Source organism: Ictidomys tridecemlineatus, chromosome 2 (assembly GCF_052094955.1).
Source record: "Ictidomys tridecemlineatus isolate mIctTri1 chromosome 2, mIctTri1.hap1, whole genome shotgun sequence".
NCBI lineage: Eukaryota > Metazoa > Chordata > Mammalia > Rodentia > Sciuridae > Ictidomys > Ictidomys tridecemlineatus.
In genome coordinates this window covers 166,671,377-166,691,042 of record NC_135478.1, presented here as the reverse complement: position 1 = coordinate 166,691,042, position 19,666 = coordinate 166,671,377, and the positions used below count along the sequence as shown (strand labels likewise).

General features: G+C 31.9%; 1 protein-coding gene across 2 annotated transcripts in view; it reads right to left on the bottom strand.

The window, feature by feature from the left end:
• Positions 1–19,666, bottom strand: part of Sema3d (semaphorin 3D) — a 183,786-nt gene that overhangs the window by 120,223 nt on the left and 43,897 nt on the right. For both annotated transcript variants that reach the window (XM_078040126.1, XM_078040127.1), the window contains one exon: positions 2,201–2,389. In XM_078040126.1, coding sequence (XP_077896252.1) covers positions 2,201–2,351 — 151 coding nt within the window. In that variant the 5' untranslated portion in view covers positions 2,352–2,389. The remainder of the gene's footprint in view (positions 1–2,200; positions 2,390–19,666) is intronic.

Genomic DNA, 19,666 nt, shown 5'->3' with positions numbered 1-19,666 from the left:
AGTAGTTTTAGTTTCTTTTCTGAGATTCCATGTTAACTAGTTTTGATATCATTTTCCTTTAAGTTCTTGAAAATATAACAGACATTTTAAAGTCCCTCTCTGCTAATGTAAACATTTATATCATCTCAAGTGATCTTCCACTACCTGTATACTTTCCTTGTATATTAAATTATTAAATTTTCTTGTTTCTTAGTATTTCTAGTATGTTTTTATTGTACCTGAACATGGTAGACATTAAATTGTTGGGGATCTAGTTGTTTTGAAAATATTTAATTTAATGGCAACTCAGTATGATCATTTTGAGGCTTATTTTTAAATATTTTGTTTTAAGGCTGGCCTAGTATATTCTTTACTTTGGGAAAGAATATCTCAGTTCTTAAAATGTGACCTTTCAGCAGCCACCTGGGTGTCAATGTGTTTGGTGAAGTCTTTTTGTTCTAGTTGGTCAGAGATTCTGTATTCCAGTACTCTTGGACCTTTAATATCTTACATTAGCTCACTAATACTCTGTTTGCCCTAAACCTTTGAGTCTCACATTTGGGTGGGTAATTCCTGCTACCTATTGTTCAATATCTAAAACTGGTTGCTTCATGTAATTTGTTCAGATGTATAATTGCTCATGGCAGATGATATAATGCATTACTAGTTACTCTATCATGCTCAAAATCTTTGATCTTGTTTTTTATTTGTAGTCTGTGTCTCATAGATGTTGTTTTAGTCAGCTTAGTTAACTAAGAGAAAATAATTTTAGAGGAATGAATTGAATACATCTATGAATAAGAAATGGATAATACTCATGTGTATCTTTCAACTAATGATAATACAAAATATTAATAAATTATATTTCATAATGAGATCAATGTTTTTAGATAAAAATCTCATCCTAGATTGCCAATATACTCCTAATTTAAAAGAATTTTAAACATATAAGTCTAAAAACAAAAAAAATTTCAACTCTTTAATATAGGAGATGTAAATTACAAAGCAAATAGCAACATAGTAAATGTGTAATGGATAGAATGTGCTTATTTCATTTCTCTTACATTTGATATATAATTGTCTTTTATCATATATATTTAATTTGGACTGAAAAAATGTCATCACAAAGATCAGAAAACATTAAGATAATCAGCATAATTTTTACCAGAATTCAAAATAAAGAAGCTGGATTCTCCCTACACACTTTTGGTTATTTGAGGTATTAATGAAACTCAGTGCATATCATAGAAAAGTAAGCCAAGGAAACAAAATTTTTGGACATGAAACTTTGGGGAAAAGCTACATATAGATGAACATATCCACACAATGACCAACTATCATACTTATAAGTTACTTGTTGATGTCAAATGTTTAAAAACAATTAGCTTTCACTTGGTATTTTATATCCTTATATTTTATGCCTATGTCATTGCTCATTTAATTTCAAAATATGTATGTATGCTTGAGATCTTAAATTTATCAGAGAGTATTAAAAATTTCCTGAAGAAATCTATTTTAAAAGTTTCTAATAATAATTACATGAAATTGGTTAACATTTTCTAGTTTTAGACATTGTTTTAATGCAAAACTGATTACAACTTGTAGAACAAATGTGGCTAAAAAGTGTGCTAAAACTTTAGCATTCTTTTTCTTCACAAAATGAACATTTGGGCTTTGTGTTTATATTAATACTCTTATTAACTGAGTCAACACTATAAACATTTCAAATAAGTTGTTTTAGTCAGCTTTTTCACTGCTGTGATTTAGGGAAGAAAAGTTTATTTAAAGGCTCACGGTTTCAAAGGTCTTAGTCCACTGAAGGTAGTCTCCATTTTTCAGGGTTTGAGAGGAAGAGTGTGGCAGAAAGAAGCAGCTCACATGATGAGCAGGAAGCAGAGAGAGAGAGACTCCACTCTCCAGATACAAAATAAATACTCCATAGCCACGCCTCCAATGAACCACTTAATCTAGCCACAACCCACCTGCACCCAGTTACCACTCAGTTAATGCCAGCAGGGATTAATTCACTGATTAAGTTAAAGCTATAATGCAATAATTTCTCTTCCAAAACTTCTTGCATTGTTTAATACATGAGCTTTGGTGGACACCACATCTAAACCGTAACAGAAGTCAATATGCATTTCTTAATAAAAGAAATACAATAATTACAGAGGACATTCGGAAATATTAATGAAGAATGTAAAAATATTTACATATTTACCTTTGTAGCTTAGCTTGAGTCGTGGAATATTTTGTTTAGAAGTTCCAATGACTGGAAGAAATAGCACAGTCATGCTTAGCATCATCAAAGCATGAAAAAGGTGAAAACTGTGGCTTCTGAACTTTGGTCGATCATCTTTAGTGGCATCCATGATGAAAAACAATGCTCTTTTTTCAATACTAGTGGACTCTAAAAGAAAAAAAATTATGAGAGTTGTGGGGTTTTTTTGCAGATTTTTCTAGATATACTGTATGATAATTTTCTAAATGTACATAGAATTTTTTAAAAAATAATTTCTCTCTTCCTATTTGTTCTTAGTGAAGTTTTCAAGAAAATATGAATCCAAAACTGAGTAATAAATTCAGAATTGTCTTTATTTCAATGTAGAAATGAATACACTACTAGAAATCAAACTATTTTTTAATTACCATCTCTACAAAAGTTATTTTTTAATTGTAAATACCTGAGTATTTTTTAACATAACTTGATTTCTTTTATCAGATGAAAACACTAATAGACGTCTACTTGTATTCCATATCATCCCCAAAGGAAAGATTTTCAAACAAAAACAGACACACGCTATTATTTTGAGAGAGTTATTCTTTTACTTCTGACATTAAGTCTACTTAAATTCGTGGAGATCAGATGAAATCAGGTCAGGTCCTCCAGTACAGAGTGTAGGCCTAGAACATACCATCTATTATTTTCTGTTTAGGGTAGCCCTGAATAGAAAAATAAGTTATAAAGTGTAAAGGTTAATAAAAGGGAGGAGGTGGTTATTAACTACACTGCTATAAATAAATGACTTGACTATCTTTGTAAAAAATTGGAGAAAATTAAAAGACACATTTCAAGCTAAACCTGTTATTAAAAATTACAAATAATATTTATTGAAATATACATATCAGATATTTTTAAAGTAGTTGCAGACTAAATGGCATAATGCTATTGACAAGCATAGAATAAGTAGTTATTTACCACATTTCACAGTTGAGAAAACTGACTCCCAAAGCTAAATATTTCTTCCAAGTTCGCATGGCAAGTAAGACAATGGAAATATTTGATCAGGACTTTAGATCAAATATTAAACTTTTCTTAAGACCTATAAATCTGGTGTTTTCATTATGGTAGGGTCAATTGACCTTGAATTACTGATAGAATCTTCAACCTCTCTTCCTGCCTTAATGTACTGCTTTTCTTTCTAGGAAATAGCCCATGGAAAGGATCTTGCTATACTGAGTTCTAGGGAGGATTTTGCATGTGGTACCTGCTTTAATGTCTGAATATTTTTTGTACCTTCCTTTCTGATAGCATTAGTCATAATAAATAGATACTAGACTTTAAATAATTTTCTAAATATTTAATATTCAAAATAAGAATTTCATGAGTATTCTTTTAAGACATCTCATAAAGGCTGAATTTTCATTAAGAGAAATTCTCCACTTTACTATAATGATTCAGAGACTTTGAACATCAAGGTTCCAGTTACATATTACAAGTGAAAAATCATCTCACAAAGTAAAAAAAAAAGATAAAATTTGAGGTGTACTAATTTATGTTTATGAATGGCAAGCATTTAAGGATAGATAAATCTTACATTAAATTGCTTCATGAAATATTAAGCATGAGTGCTTTCCCCAATTATTTTTATTATTTTCAACCGTATCTATGGAAGTATCAAATTATTTTGTAACATGTAATTATTTAATTCTTCCTATAGATTTCTGCAGATAGTTTATTTTTATACTAATTTAAGAATATTTTATTAAAATATTAAATATATAAAATATTAAAATAAAAATATTTTATTCACATTTACTAGAGATTTCTTGAAGTTTTCACCCATTAGTTGAAATTTGAGAGACAATAAGAATTTCCTTCCAATCAAAAAGATCTATACACAGCTGTCCTTTATAAATATTTTAGTTTTAAAACTTGAATTATATGCATTTTAATATAATACACGAACAAAATCCTTAAATAACATATTTGAAACATTTTTAAAAAGTAGTAGGAAAACATGTTTAATCTATTGCCACAAAAAGGGGCACTTTAGTTGATGTATAATTGATCTTTTTTCTATAGAAAAAAGTTATCAGATTAGACTTGAATCATGTTTTGAATTACTCAATGTCTTAAGAAATGTATCCTGGCAACTTTTGTTTGACTTGACATCACTAAAAGTAGATGTATTCCTTGACTTATAGATTCTTCTTAAAAATTTGCTGCTTTTGGACAATTGCCATCACAAATGTTATACATTTGCATCTTAACATATACGTTTACATCACTGGTCATGATATTTGAATATACATACATGTATGGTTGTATGTATTATACAATTCTTATCAGTCATTAACACCATAAGTAATCCTCCACTATTTATTAAGGTTAAAAAAAGAGATAAGGATTGTTACTGAGGGAATAATTAATTATACAGAAATAACTTCAGTATGATAAAATAATTCTAAAATTGAGACATTTATGAGACACTCTGAAAGAGAACTTACTAAGATGATAATATTTCATGGAAGACAGAGAAAACCAGAAAGAGAGTTCCAGAAACAGTGATACTTGGCTAAGGGTTCTGAAAAGGCTAGGCAGGCAGCATCATGGACTTGGTGAAAGGCTATAAGGAGAAGGAAGGGAGAGGAAAGCACAATCCAATGTGGGGTGGGAGAAAGAGGACACCAAAGAGCAACTTAAGCTAACTCTTGAATTTGCCTCATGCCTCTTTAGGTACCCAAAATATTATGACTCAAAACAACACATTACTTTTTACTGCCATTGTTATTTGATCATGTGTGCTGGTTCCACATTCATCAGGGCTTCTCTAATCTTATTTTCCTGTTCCTTTCACTTTTACCTATTTCATCATGTTATCAGAACACTGATGTCCGACTGCAGCAGACCCTTAGCTTTGACATACAAGCATGCATTCTCCTCCCTGCCCATACTCTCTGAAAACAGTGAAAGTTAAATTGAATCCCAAGACTGAGTATATTCAATTTCTCATTAGGTAGTTTTTCTGATCATTGGACCTGCAAAATATATTACTTTTGTTCTATGATTTGTAACAACGTATATGTGAAGACATTTATGTGCATAGGCAAAAAAAAGGACTTTCCATATGTGCATTTTATTAGTAATAATGACCTCAGTACAGGACATTTCCTGGAAATTAATGATTAGTTTGGGTTAATGGCCCTTTGCTACGTATTGAGATATCTACTCCTCCAACTGGTCATTAATCGCTAAGACATGCCCTGTGCCTCTAACATCGTAAGTTAAAAAGATTGATGTTTTGGTTTGCAATGAACAGTAGTCTTACTGTCCACTATAACCCAACTTATTAATATTGTTAAATAAGTTAAAAATCAAAGCACTGGTTTCTTCACTAGTCTGACATTCTGATAAGTGCTTGCACATGTGGAAACACATATGAAGAGGAGGGACCAAAACTAAGCAAAGATCTTGAAAGTACAATAACTTTTTAAAAAACTTTGAATATTTTTCTGCTATAAAACAGTCACTTTCTACAATCTGCTCGCCCTGATTCTTTGTTTTTCTTCCCAACAATCCTTTGAATCCAATAGTTAATCTTTTAATTGAGATAATTTATGTGTTAAATGTCTTGCCAACAACCTTTGTACTAATGTATTGATATTTTGCTCTCTCTCTCTCTCTCTCTCTCTCTCTCTCTCTCTCTCTCTCTCTCTTTCTGTGTGTGTGTGTGTGTGTACATGCACATGTGTTCTGTGTGTACATACAGGAGCATGCATCCTACATCTGGGAAGAATTATGAAGAGAAGTAGGTGTGATTTACCCAAAGTGGGTAGATTTAGGGAATTGCATAGGTTATACTGAATGCTACTGTCTGTAACAAGCTCGACCTGGAGCCAATTAACTGCATATAATCTATTCCAGATGTTCACTGGGACAAACAGCACTCTTGGGGATCTTCAGATGTGGAGCCAATAGGGAGTGTTCTGATTATGAGAGTTTACACACTGTTCCACTAAATCAGAACTCCAAATGCACAATCTAACACTCAGGAAGACCTTGTGCCATTTCCCTAAGGAGCAGAAAGAGAAAAGAACTTATTACATGGATAATAACTCACCAAAAAATTTATTTGAGGAGCAAGAGATATAAAATTTTATATGTGAACTTCATTGATGTACTCAATTTATTTCTATTGATTTATTCCAAAAGTCGGCAGGACAAGATGATGTACTATTCATGTGCAAAAACAGCTTCTATCCTTGGGACAATCATTAAAATATATATTTCTTCACAAAACCTGGAATTCTTAGATTTAGGATTTATTCTCAGGTGTGTGTGTGTGTGTGTGTGTGTGTGTGTGTGTGTACACTAAGGAAGGAATCATCACACTTCATACCTAAGTGGTGCATGTAAGGTCACTTAAGTTTTCTGCCCAACTCAAAAGACATAAGGTAATACGACTACTTGCAAATTAAAAGCAATATCTGTATAAACTCCCTTTGGCCAAATTGCAGCTCATAATTTGGAGCTTTTGTTTGGTTAGATGGTTTTCCTGTAGAGTACACAAGATTGATCAATTATTGGCACCATTACTTTATGGCATGGTTGTTGATGACAAAACAAACAGCAATTATAGAAGAAACTTGAGAGCCAAAGAGGCAATAGACACAAACAAATGGGAAAGTTTATGGTTGCAGAGGGCTATTATACATCCAATTAGTTGCGTGCAATAATATCAAAGCAGGAAGCCAGTGGTATGCCAAAAGAACCACTGGGATGGAGCTGGGAACACCAGAACTATCATTCAAATTATCTTTATCTTATCCTTTCTAAATTTTTTTATTTTCTAATATATCCTACTACTTTTGTATAGTCAGTGGTATTCAATCATTGCTTGAGTATATATTGCTAAGAGTAATAAGTAGAATTTACAAGGCAGTAAACTTTTTGTTGAAGTATTTAATTGTCTATTAATAGATTTCATTGTCTCCAAAGTGTCATGACTTCCCCTCAGTTGATGTATTCCAGTAGAGTCTGGAAGACCATCTGACTCTTTCAGAGATCATGAAGAGGAGACTTACAAATGTTAATCTACTTGCTAACATCCTTATGATAACAGTCAGTGACATTACCCCACACTCCAAACTAAGTATGAACATCATCAGTTGTGGAGCTGAGCTAAACTATTTATCAGTAAAGATAAATCACAGTAGTTACATCCTATTACTCAGTGCTTTAAACATGATGTTTGCATTTCTAAAATACACTGAAAGTTTATTACTATATAAATATTGATCAACAAAGCACCACTATTACATATTCCTTGGCTTTGGAAGCCCACAGCTATGTACTTATAGCCACACCCAATTCTCTAGGATCTACCCCTAATGAATTCAATAGAAAATAATATAATAGTGAGTATGCACATGAGTAACCACTTCAATTTAATATTGTGGTTTACATTTTTTCCCCTGAACATAATTGCAACAAAATCTATTTAAATTGAAAAGAGTTTTGATTGAAATTATGGGCCTCCAGGGTTCAAATGGAAAAATATTTAACATATTTGCAAAATTAATAAAACACTACAATAAAAGACCTTGTTGACAATATCATTGGCTACTTCCACAGTGCGTCAATTTGCTACTCAGCATAGCAACCTGACAGTTATCAACTTGCAGGGTCATAGAAAACACCAACAGCAAAATCACAGTGTTTATTATAACCATACTGTTCATTTCTTACTGTATTTAGTATTGAGAAACTTTAGCTCTAATGTGCTTGAGTCCCTTTATGTTTTAGGAAAGCCATTATTTTTGAAAACTAAGCTATCTCCATAATTGTAATTTATATCTTTCCTGAAATTTAGTTCTTAATTTAGATGTCAAATTAAATGCCCAGTAAATATTTCCCCAGACTTTATATTTATTTAATATTTTGTTAATGTGGGCAGCAAATAATTTTGAATATTAAAATTGATTCTTCATAATAAAATGTACATAATATTCTATTTACCACTAGGTTAATAGCACATGGTCTCTTTATATGCAGAAATAATCTTCCACTTTGACATTTGTTTTGCAAAACAGCACAGGAATTTTCATGGTGCCTGCTTTCAGCAGCACTTGTCCTAAGATAAGGCAGAGATGCATAAGGGAAGAGTGTGAAACCTACATAAAAAATAATGTGCAAAGCTGATAATTCCTTTTTACTGACATGGGTTAGTCCTGTTTCTTACAATTTTCACATGTAATATTTTCAGATAAAAATACTTATTTAAACAATAATTCTTTATGTTAGAAGAGAAAAATTTAAAATATTGCTATTATTTAATGCATATTTTATAAATCTTAGACAAATATTTTATCATATCCTAAAAAGAAAAATCTAGAGGTTATTATCTATTATTTTGCAAGATGTCAATCTACTTATCTAAAATCACTTAAATAGGAAATAGCATTTAAATATGTTCCAATAGTAAATCTAAATGAAAACATGGGTTTATACTAGACTTAATTTGAAATAGATTGCAATATTTGCAAATAATTATGAACTAACTAAAAGTTTTGAGGACATACAATATAGATTAGTTATAAAGATTATCTGTAAAAATCCTAACACTTTGTAAGTAAACCAACCATGAAATGGCTTCATATCTACCACCAATTGAAATATTCAACAGCATATTTCTTAATTTCAAAAACAAAATGTAGCAAAAAAAGGTCAGGGGGGGACCTTGGAGTTCTTATTCACATGGGTCTACCAGAAATGCATGTACTTTTGAAATCAAAACATAGTAAGTTGAGTGAATCCTATATAGCTTTTATTTTAAGAAAATGATGTGCCAAACACATTAAAACTATTTGTTTCTTCACTATTTGGTGAAATATTGTTAAGAAAATAAGCGTTTCTAGCAACTGAAGTATCCCTTTTACATAGAGAAAACAATTTGAATAATTCACTTCATAAATATTAATAGTATATGGGAATAAATATAGATAGTGTGTCCTCCACATTATCAAATGAAGTTTTATGAGGCAATGTACTTGTTAATTAGCAAGATGTTATTAACCATCCCACAGTTTACATACTTTAAAAATTACGTGTACATGGTTAAAACACAATATTATTTGACAATTTAAAAAACAAAACAACAGGCAGGATGTGAGAGCAATTTAGAGTCATATACAGAGGACAAGTCCTCATATCAGATTTGAATTTCATGATGTTTGACCCAACAGGGATACTAATTAGCTTATTGAATTCAACAACTGATAACTATGCAAACAAAAGGTAACTTTTCTCAACAAATTAAAAAAACATCCCAGCACACTTAGATATAATATTTCTTTAATGATCATTGTTTATATTTTAATGATGATGAGATATGTTCATGATTTCATCTTGATTTAAAATGCTTCAATACACCCTGTCTCTAAATAAAATATAAATAAGAACTGGGGATGTGGCTCAGTGGTTAAATGCCTCTGGTTTCAATCCGTGGTACAAAACAAAAACAACAAAAACCCCCAAACAAACAAATAAACAGAAAAAATTCAATGCAATTGGTCCAATAGACTTGTATTTCCAATTGTATCTTTCTTAAGTAAATATTACAAAGTAAATTTGCATGTGTTCATTATCAAAAATGTTTCTGTAACATAATTATTCATAATAGAAATCTGAATTTTGCTACAGATTATCTTCCAGCTACTACCAGTAATTCGAAAGATCCTAACATCTTAACCCAGTCAATATTCCTGCACTGGCATAGATTCACTATCAAAAACTAAACACAATTTTGAAATAAAACTTAAGCTTTTATAAACAAACATAATTCTCTTCTTCTCTCTCCCACTACCAATGTAGTACTGGGGATTGAACTCAAGGTCATATTACCACTGAGCTACATCCCAAGACCATGTTTTTTGTTTGTTTGTTTGTTTTTGAGACAGGGTCTTGCTCAGTGGAAGAGGCTGGCCTTGAATTTTTTCATGCTCCTGCCTCAGCCTCCTGATTAGCTGGGATTCCACACATGCCAACAGTGCTATCACTGGCTATCATTTTCACTTTTTAAGACTGAACTGATAAATTTCTTTTACATACATTTCTAGATATTCCTAGTTAGGTTTTCTGTAACAGAAGAGAGCAGGGTGATGGTAAAGCTGTCAGTCATGAAGCCCACCTCTGCCGTTTGCTCTGGGTTTATCCATGGGCCAGGTATTCAACATCACTGTGTCTCACTCACCTTTTCTGACATTGTCAGATTAAAGAGCCATTATATAAAGCCCTACACTATGTTCACATACATAGTAAGTGATTAGTATTAGTCTTGTGATATTATTATATTCAATATGTTTAGTTTTCTATTAAACTTCCAGTCAAGCACAAGAGAAAATTATGATTCAAAGATAATTTATAATGACCCGAATGTATGTAGTTTAATGTAGTTTATCAGGCCTGGAAAATAGAATTTTCAGAAAAATACTGCTTCAAGAATAAGAAGATGAATGAAGAAAATAAGTTTTTATTTTGGAGATCAATTAAACAAAGAAGTGAATAAGCAAGTCAATAAATAAATTCCATTTCTAGGAGAATGAAAGTGATGGTTTGCATTTGATTAATAGAGGATAAGATGTAATTGTACATGGAGAGCCTCGAATGCCACTCAAATTAAATTGTATAACATATCAAGAAAGGGAAAATAACTGAAAACCCAATAAAATAATAATTTCATGTAAAAAATTAAAACAAAATTAGAATAAACATTGGTAAAGATATAAAATGCTTGATTTTAACATTTTTATTTGTATTAAAAAGACTAAAGTAATTAGGCTTCTTTTGCTGTCTTTTCCAGAAATCTATACCCACTTACAAACCAACAAAACTTCATTGTTAACACCCTATTATCATATATTAAGCACAGTAAAACTATTAAACACAGTGGGAGCTAAACAATTATTTTTAGTTTGTTGACTATGATAGTCCAGAAAAGAAGAAAGCACTATCTCCAAACTAAAAAATAAAAGTAGAGTTGAATATCATGTTAATATTCAAATAGGTTTTGGTAAGATAGAAAGAAAAAGAAGTTTTTAAAAATAACATTTTAAATATTTCAGATCTATAAACTTTCCAAGTATTATTTATATCAGTTTTCAAAATTACTGTATTATATATTTAGACCAAATATTTGATGTGATCTCTCACAGATTCAAAGCCCTATTGAACCTCTTAGCTCATCTTAATATATCTGTAAGCCCTAAGGTGGAAAATGAAAAGCATATATTAAAAAATACTTTCCATATTCAATATAAAATGTATATATATCTCTCTCTCTATATAAATGTATTATGTATTTCTGTAGCATGAGCTTTATTGTCTTCAAAATGCAGACCTCAGTTAATATTAATTAAAAGTTTGCAAAACTAAAATTAAATGCCAATGTATTATATAATTCAAAGTACCATTATGGTAAAATAATTAAATATTATTTTATAAATAATACATGTTTAAATTATATATATATGTGTGTGTATATATATATATATCTCCATGTGAAAATATCTAATTTTAAAGTATTACAGTTTCTTTTAGAAACAATTCAAAGTACTTGACTTGCAATATAGAAGCTTAATGTGTACCTCATCAAAGAGCTCATGGATTAAGCCAAATTAGTTCCTTTTATATACACTCTCTAACTACATAAAGGGAATACTTCCTAGACTAACGTATTTCTATGTTAAAAGTAACTTGCAAATGCCCAGCAGATACATAATTACGTGCAGAATGGGTTGGGATGCTACCTTATAATAATGAGACTACAATTTCAATTTCTTTACCAGACAGTCCTATATCTCTCTGAAAACCCTACTGTTCTGGTCTTTCTACATAAACACCTTTTCGTGTGTGTGTGTGTGTGTGTGTGTGTGTGTGTGTGTGTGTGTTCCATTTAAGCCAGGTACTGAATATGTGGGCTATTTCTTTTCTACACTCATCACCTATTTACCTGGTTCTTTATTTACTATTATCAGTAACTGAGCTGTGTTTAATTCCCTTGTCTCTTTAGCTACATCTGAACAATTGGACTTAAATGGTCATACCAAATCTTTCTGCTTCCAAGAAGTGCATCAGGTAGGATAATCAGAGGATACCTGAGTTGAGCAGCTTCTGATGGATATTTCCCCATTTTTTTTGTTGTTGTTATTGTAGTTGTTTCTTTTCTTTTCTTTTTTTTTTTTCTTGTACTGGAAATTGTATCTAGGGGTGCTTTACCATGGAGCTCTCTTAAGCTCTTTTTATTTTTAAAAATTTATTTATTTATTTTAATTATGTAAATATGACAGCAGAATGCATTTTGATTCATGGTTATCTCTCACCCTTGCACAAAACTCATCTCAAAGTGGATCAAAGACCTGGGAATTAGAGCAGAGATCCTGCATCTAATAGAAGAAAAGGTAGGCTCAAATCTTCATCATGTCAGATTAGGTCCTGACTAACAAGACTCCTAAAGTTCAAGAAATAAAATAAAGATTTAATAAGTGGGATGAATTCAAACTAAATAGCTTCTTCTCAGCAAAGAAAACAATCAATGTGAAGAGAGAGCCAACCATGTGGAAGAACATCTTTGTTATATGCACAACAGATAGAGCACTAATTCCCATTTTTGTTTTTCAATCTTTTTCTTTAAGAAAGTTGTTACCTTTGTTATAAGACCTCTGAAATCAACTCTATAGTGAAGATAGCATTATGGTCTGGATTTTCAAATAACAGAATTCAACTTAGATCATCTCTCAAAATCTCTAATAATTACTCTTTTTTTGCCATTTGTTAAAGTAGCTAAAATTAAATTCTTTTTTTAATATTTATTTTTTAGTTGTAGTTGGACACAATATCTTTATTTTATGTATTTATTTTTATATGGTGCTGAGGATCAAACCCAGGGCCTCGAGTGTGCTATGCGAGCGCTCCACTGCTGAGCCATAACCCCAACCCTAAAATTAAATTCTCGAATCTTCCAGGGGCGGCTCAGACAACTGGTTAAGAAGTGAGGCCCTGGCCATAGGTTGATTTGAGTGTAATCTCTGTTTCACATTTTATCAGTTTTATTCCTTAAGAGAATTCATTCAATTTCTCTTAAGTCCAGTTATCCCATCTCCAAATAGGATCATCAGTCCTCATCCAATGGGATCAGCTGGAAGAATAAAATGAAATAATGCATGGAGATGAGCTGTACATTTCCAGACACAGTAAGGCTCTTGTCAAATGTTAAAGAGCCTCTTTTTTTTTTTTTTTGGTCCTTTTTAGTTATACATGACAGTAGAATGTATTTTGACATATCATAATACAGGGTGTATAACTTCCCATTCTTGTAGTTGTACATGATGTGAAGTTACACTGGTGGTGTATTCATATATGAACATACGAAAGTTATGTCCAATTCATTCTACTGTCTTTCCCATTCCCATGCCTCCTCCCTTCTTCATTCTCTCCATCCTAATTTGGGGAACCTCTACTCCATATCCCCCAATCACCTGTTGTGAGTCAGCATGTGCCTATCAGAGAGAACATTGGCCTTTGGTGATTTGGGATTGGATTATTTCACTTAGCATGATAGCCTCTAGTTCTACGCACTTACTGGCAAATGTCATAATTTCATTCTACTTTATGGCCCAGTAATATTCCATTGTGTATACATACCACATTTTCTTTATCCATTCATCCATTGAAGAACACGTAGGTTATTTCCATAGCTTAGTTATTATGAGTTAAAGGAACCTCCATTTTTACATGCTATAATAACAACTAGTTTTCTAAAGAAACATAAAAGACATAAAGGAAGGCTGGGAACTCCCATCATCCTTTGTCACAGTTGCAATTAAATTTCCTTACCCTCATTATACAATGTACATTTTTTTTCAATACACAATGAGATAAGACCCTTTTTATAGAAATAATAAGACATTTTTTTCTGAACTTCTCATTTCTTTAGCTCATATGCACTGCCAAAATAAAATTCTAACAAAAAACCCACACAATTGTTTTACTGGATGTAGTGTAGAAATAGTTTAAAAATAAATAATAAAACAGTAAAAAATAAATGTTATCTTTTTAGAATGTTCAATTTGGGATTATAAATATGTTTAAAGAAAAGTCTAAGGGAGAGGTCTTAGAGCTCATAATATTTAGAAATGGTTTTGGCAGTAAGCCAACCTAGTTACTTCTGAAGTCTTATTTGGACATTGTACTAGCCAAAGAAGTTTATACACATTAAGAACTTTAGTTTTAATTAACTGCTGTACAATTTTAGAGTATTCAAAACATTGAGTTGTTCTAGCACAGTAAAGTTGGTTTAAAAAATCTTTCCAAAAGATATTTAGGTCATTTTCTATCCTTCACAAGACTTGCAATTTTATCTTAAAGAACAAGCATTATTTTCACCTGTAGACAAAAGTAATTTCAAACCACATGAAGTCAGGATATCTGTCAAGTTCACCATTGTATCCCCAAAGCCTAGCAGGGTATTTGCTAAAGGGTGAGCGAAGAACATACACTTGATAAGTTAATGACAGTCACAGTCAATCTCCTCTTTCTTTCACCAGCCCACTTTAAAAATGAACAGTGAGAAATAGCTAAAAATCTCTCTAGGTCATCCCTTGTATAATAAGAACTCAAAAAATTTCTCTCCCAAGTGTCCTAAAAACACATGGGAACTTGGGGACTAAAGTAGAATGACTCATGGATGCCACAAAGATTCATACCCAAAGGAAAATAGGAAGAACCACCAAGTGGTGCATTGGTCATTTTGGGTATGTTTCAACTTTTCAGAATCACACCTTTTTTCCCTCCTACATTACTTGAGAGTGTCTCAGGAAACCCCTGTGTTTAGAAAGGTCATGTAATAAGAGAAAAATTTTGACATTTAGAGTCTGGAAGCTTTGGATATGAATTTCAGTTTTCATACTTATTGAAAAAGATTTTCTGTGAAATTTAGTAAGTAATGACAACTTTGCCATCTTGGTCAATTTAAATTATAATATGTTAAAATTTTCATTTATAAAGTATGAGCAAAATAAGCAAAAATTCTTACAATGATTTATTCTTTATTACATATTAGGATAGTCCCATTTCCCCAAGTAGGTGTGATTTGCCAGTGAATCCTGATGGTACTTGTGATTTGAAAGTGAGAAAATGTTTACTTAACTTCTTGAGAAGTTTTGTTAAGTTTCTCCCACTCCCATCACCATAGTCTGAGTGAAGGAATTTATTTATTTATTTATTGGTGCTAGGCATTGAACCCAGCGGTACTTTACCATTGATCTACATTTCCAGCCCTTTTTATTTTATTTTTTTTATTTTGTGACAGGGTTTCACTTATTGCTGAGGGTCTCACTAAGTTGCCTGGGTTGCCTCAAACTTGGCAATTCACCTGCCTCAGCCTCCCTGGGATCACAGATTTGCACCAATACACCTGGTAAAAAAAAGTTCATAATAAGAAATTAAATTTAATGTGACTCATTTTTTACTATTAACTTGCTATTTCCCCTTTTTCTCTATCCATTGATGAATTTTATCCAGAAGACAAAGCATAACTTTTAACCTAAGCAGAAATTAAAAACATTTAAAACTATCCACTAAGTATTCGTTCTTTGCCTGTAATATCCACTCCTATAAAATTCACAGCACAGATTGTTTTCTAAACACATACATATTCAGATTTAAAAGGAGAAGGAAGAAGAGTGTCTAAGTGGCAAAATATGCAAGCAATTTAGAGGGGGAAAGAAGAGATGTAGAGATTATTGCTATCTTGGGCAAGAAAGAATGTGAAGTTCAATTGTAGCAGCACATACATATATCATTTGGAATGTGAAAGGAGAGAAACAAATTCTTGATTTTAATGAGTAAAGATATTACAATGAGAAAAAGATATCTTTCTATCCCTGGTATTTCCACAAATCAGTTTCAGACAACTGTTCAATAAAACTATTATATTTCAATCCTCACATAAAATTAAGAGCTTACCTTTTTAAAAAAGAGAACATGTATACATTTTATTTATTTACTTAATTTTTTTTTTAAAAAAGGCTGACTTCCATACTTATGATAAACACCAGTATTAAGGAATCATGCAACGCAGATTTTTCAAATTATTTCATTTGGTTGATTTAAAACAAGCATATAATATCATCTAACTATCAATTCACCAATCAGTTGATATATTGTAAATTTGTAATGTCATAGTTTTTAGGAATAATTATTAAATCTATAAGTGATATTTTATGATTATATGAATTTAGGACAATTTAATTATATAATTATCCATAATATGTTTTTACTTAAAATACTGTGAAAAGGTCTAATCATCCCCACGAGAATGGCAAATTATGCTTTATTATTGTTAAAAATGAAATTTGCATCGACTGGGAACAGAATTTTTTTTTTAATTTTCTGACAGATTTTTATTCTCACATAACTGGGCCCTGTTAAAATATGTCGTTATAAGCATATGTCAGACTTTCCAGTTGTTCTTATAAAACATACAGAAAGAACATGAGCAAGGGTCAATCATCACAGTGAAAGGGTTCTGAGTCAGGGCCCTGAAGACCTGGCTAAAGCTGAAGTCCTGGCTTTGCCTCACACAGGATGTCTTGTCTTTTCCAACTTAATTAACTGTTCCGTGTCAGGGTTGTTTTATGTAAATTAGTATCTAGATATGTCATCAAACTAAAAGGGATATTATGTAGATCTAGTAATGCAAAGGGATATTTTAAACATGATCAACAATATACATAGACCTAATTGTTTCTTAAGAGATTAACTTTTTAATTTAAATTTGTTTTCCCAGGGAAAAGTAAGGAAATACCTATTCTTTACCACAAAATTATCATCCGTATCTCTGATGTCTTGTCTTTAGTAATAGACAGTTTATTGTATCTCTAGGATTAATCTTTTCTACTCCATTTCCAGGGCCAGTAACCTAGTCCCTGAGTTGTGGCAAATGAATGAATATTTGGTTTATTCTGATATTCTGGATTCTGCCAATAAACTGCAATCCTAGTGCCCAATATTTTCAGATTTGTCTCCTTAGTGTTTGCTTTCATAATGTGATCTCTAACTTGAAATATACATTACCTAGCTTTGTATCCAAATTCCTTCTCTAACTACATAAATTGCCTTTTTTTCTGTGTTCCTCAGTATGTACTTTTTTGGGGGGTCAAAATGGTCAATCAACATATGCCATACAAATCATGTTCATTTTCCTTTCTAAGTAGTAATGTGAAGATGTTTTGACCTCCCTGACCTAATCATACCCACAAAGCATTTCTGGACAAGTTTCAGGTCAAATAATCCATTTTCTACCAGGCTAACTACAACATATTTTTCCTACAACAAATGTCCAATACAGGTGGTTCCCTACTTACAATGGTTTGGCTTATGATTTTTCAATTTTTGACTTTATGACTGTAAGAGCAATATGTATTCAGTAAGAATCATACTTTGTATCTAAATGTATATTTTTCCTTTTTTTTTTTTGAACCCAGGGGGACTTAACCACTAACCTACATCCCCAGTCCTTTTTATTTTTTTTATTTTGAGACAGTGTCTTGCTAAGTAGTTTAGGACCTTGCTAAATTGCTGAGGCTGGTTTTGAATTTGTAGTCCTCCTGCCTCAGCCTCCCTATCTGCTGGATTACAGGGGTGCACCACCTTACCCAGCCTGAATGTGTATCTTTACCCAGCCTAGCAATATGCAGTAGCAGCTCCCCGTCAAGTACACTATCATGAAAGTGAACAACCAACATGATTCCGTGTACTGAGTTTGTAGGCTATGATAGTTTGTAAGCTATATAGGTTAGGTATATAAATGTGCATTTAACTTATAATCCTTTCACCTTGAGCCTATTGGGCCCTAACCCTATTGGAAGTCAAAGAGTAACCTGACTTCTATATACCTCTTACCTATCCAGAGGTTTAGAAAATAATTAGCTATATAAAATATTCACTCTCATATACTTGTTTCAAATAGTCCACAAAAGCTAGGTAGGTTCAATGTAAAAGTGTTTTAATGCTTATTTGATACATAGATAAGAAATTAGTCAATTAAAATAAGAAGCAATAAAAATCTTTTTTCTCATTCTTTAAACACTAAATAAATTTGAGGTTTACAAGAATCTGTAAACCTTATAAGAGTAACAAATGATATTCTTTAACATTCTGGAAACTGCTTCTAAATTTCTTAAAGATCTGATGAAATATACAATTTTGAGGATGAATTGCTGAGGTAGCATCCACTTTATGGATGAAAAACATGGAGGGATGAATGGAAAAGTGTCACATTGTTTCTAAGATGGCTGGGTATAATTTAATCACTCCTTATTGAGGTATAAAGTAGTTCATACAGGTGTGAACTACTTTGTTAAGATGTTCAACCAACAATAGGACATTTTATTTTAAGACAAACTTGCAAGTGAACAGTTACCATGAGTTTTAGTTAGGTGTAGACTGATTGAAGATTTGTAATGAAAACATAATGAAAGATAAAAACAAGCTTTTATCACAATCAGTGTTTTCCTTTGGAAGAATATCTGTTTAAAAATTCCAATCTTATGGGAATGGTCGTATGGCTGTGTTAGAAACTACTTACTGTCCTCCAAAGCCCAAACTGGGCCTTCCAGCCACCTTCTCAACTATTCTTTCATAATACCACGTGTCCAAACTCTCTATGAATGGCAGGTGGCTGGAAGGCCCAGTTTGGGTCTCTCTGTCTACTGGACATCTAGCTGGCAACACTGAGCAGGCCAATGAGTTCAAGCCAGAAGGTAAGGGCAGAAGCCAGGGACAGATGTGTAATCCTGGTGATCATCAGCATGAAGGTGGATTGTGGCAGGGGAGGTTGCCAAGGAAAGGAGTTCAGGAAGAAGAAAGAGCAGTTGCAAGGTCTGGACCCCAACACACTTGTATTTCAATACTATTTAGCACAGAGCTAATACTCCAGTTATTAGCTGGTTGCTTAGCTATTTATTGTTTACATGTTTTAGTTTTACTTAGAGTTTTATATGTTGTGTAATTGGCTTTCATGATCTTAAAATATATCAAGCTAAGATTAGCTACCTGCATATTATCCCTTTGAGATCTTCATGAAACAATACAAACATCTCCTAAGAATAATGAGACAAGTACATACATATTCATACACATCAACACATAAATATAGTATCTCCGAATAAATGTCATTTGTTTGCATTTTAGGATATTTATCAGCTAACTTTACAGTGTTAAAATCTTGATAAATTTCTATTAAATGATCTATGCTAAAAATGTTAACATATAGTAGAAATAATGATATTCATTATAGAATTTTTTTTAAACTTAATGCTGGGAGTGAAATTGGGTCCCCCCAGTGTGCTAATTGTGAGATCTGCCACTGAGATCCACACCTGGCCCCAGACCTCATTTAAGATT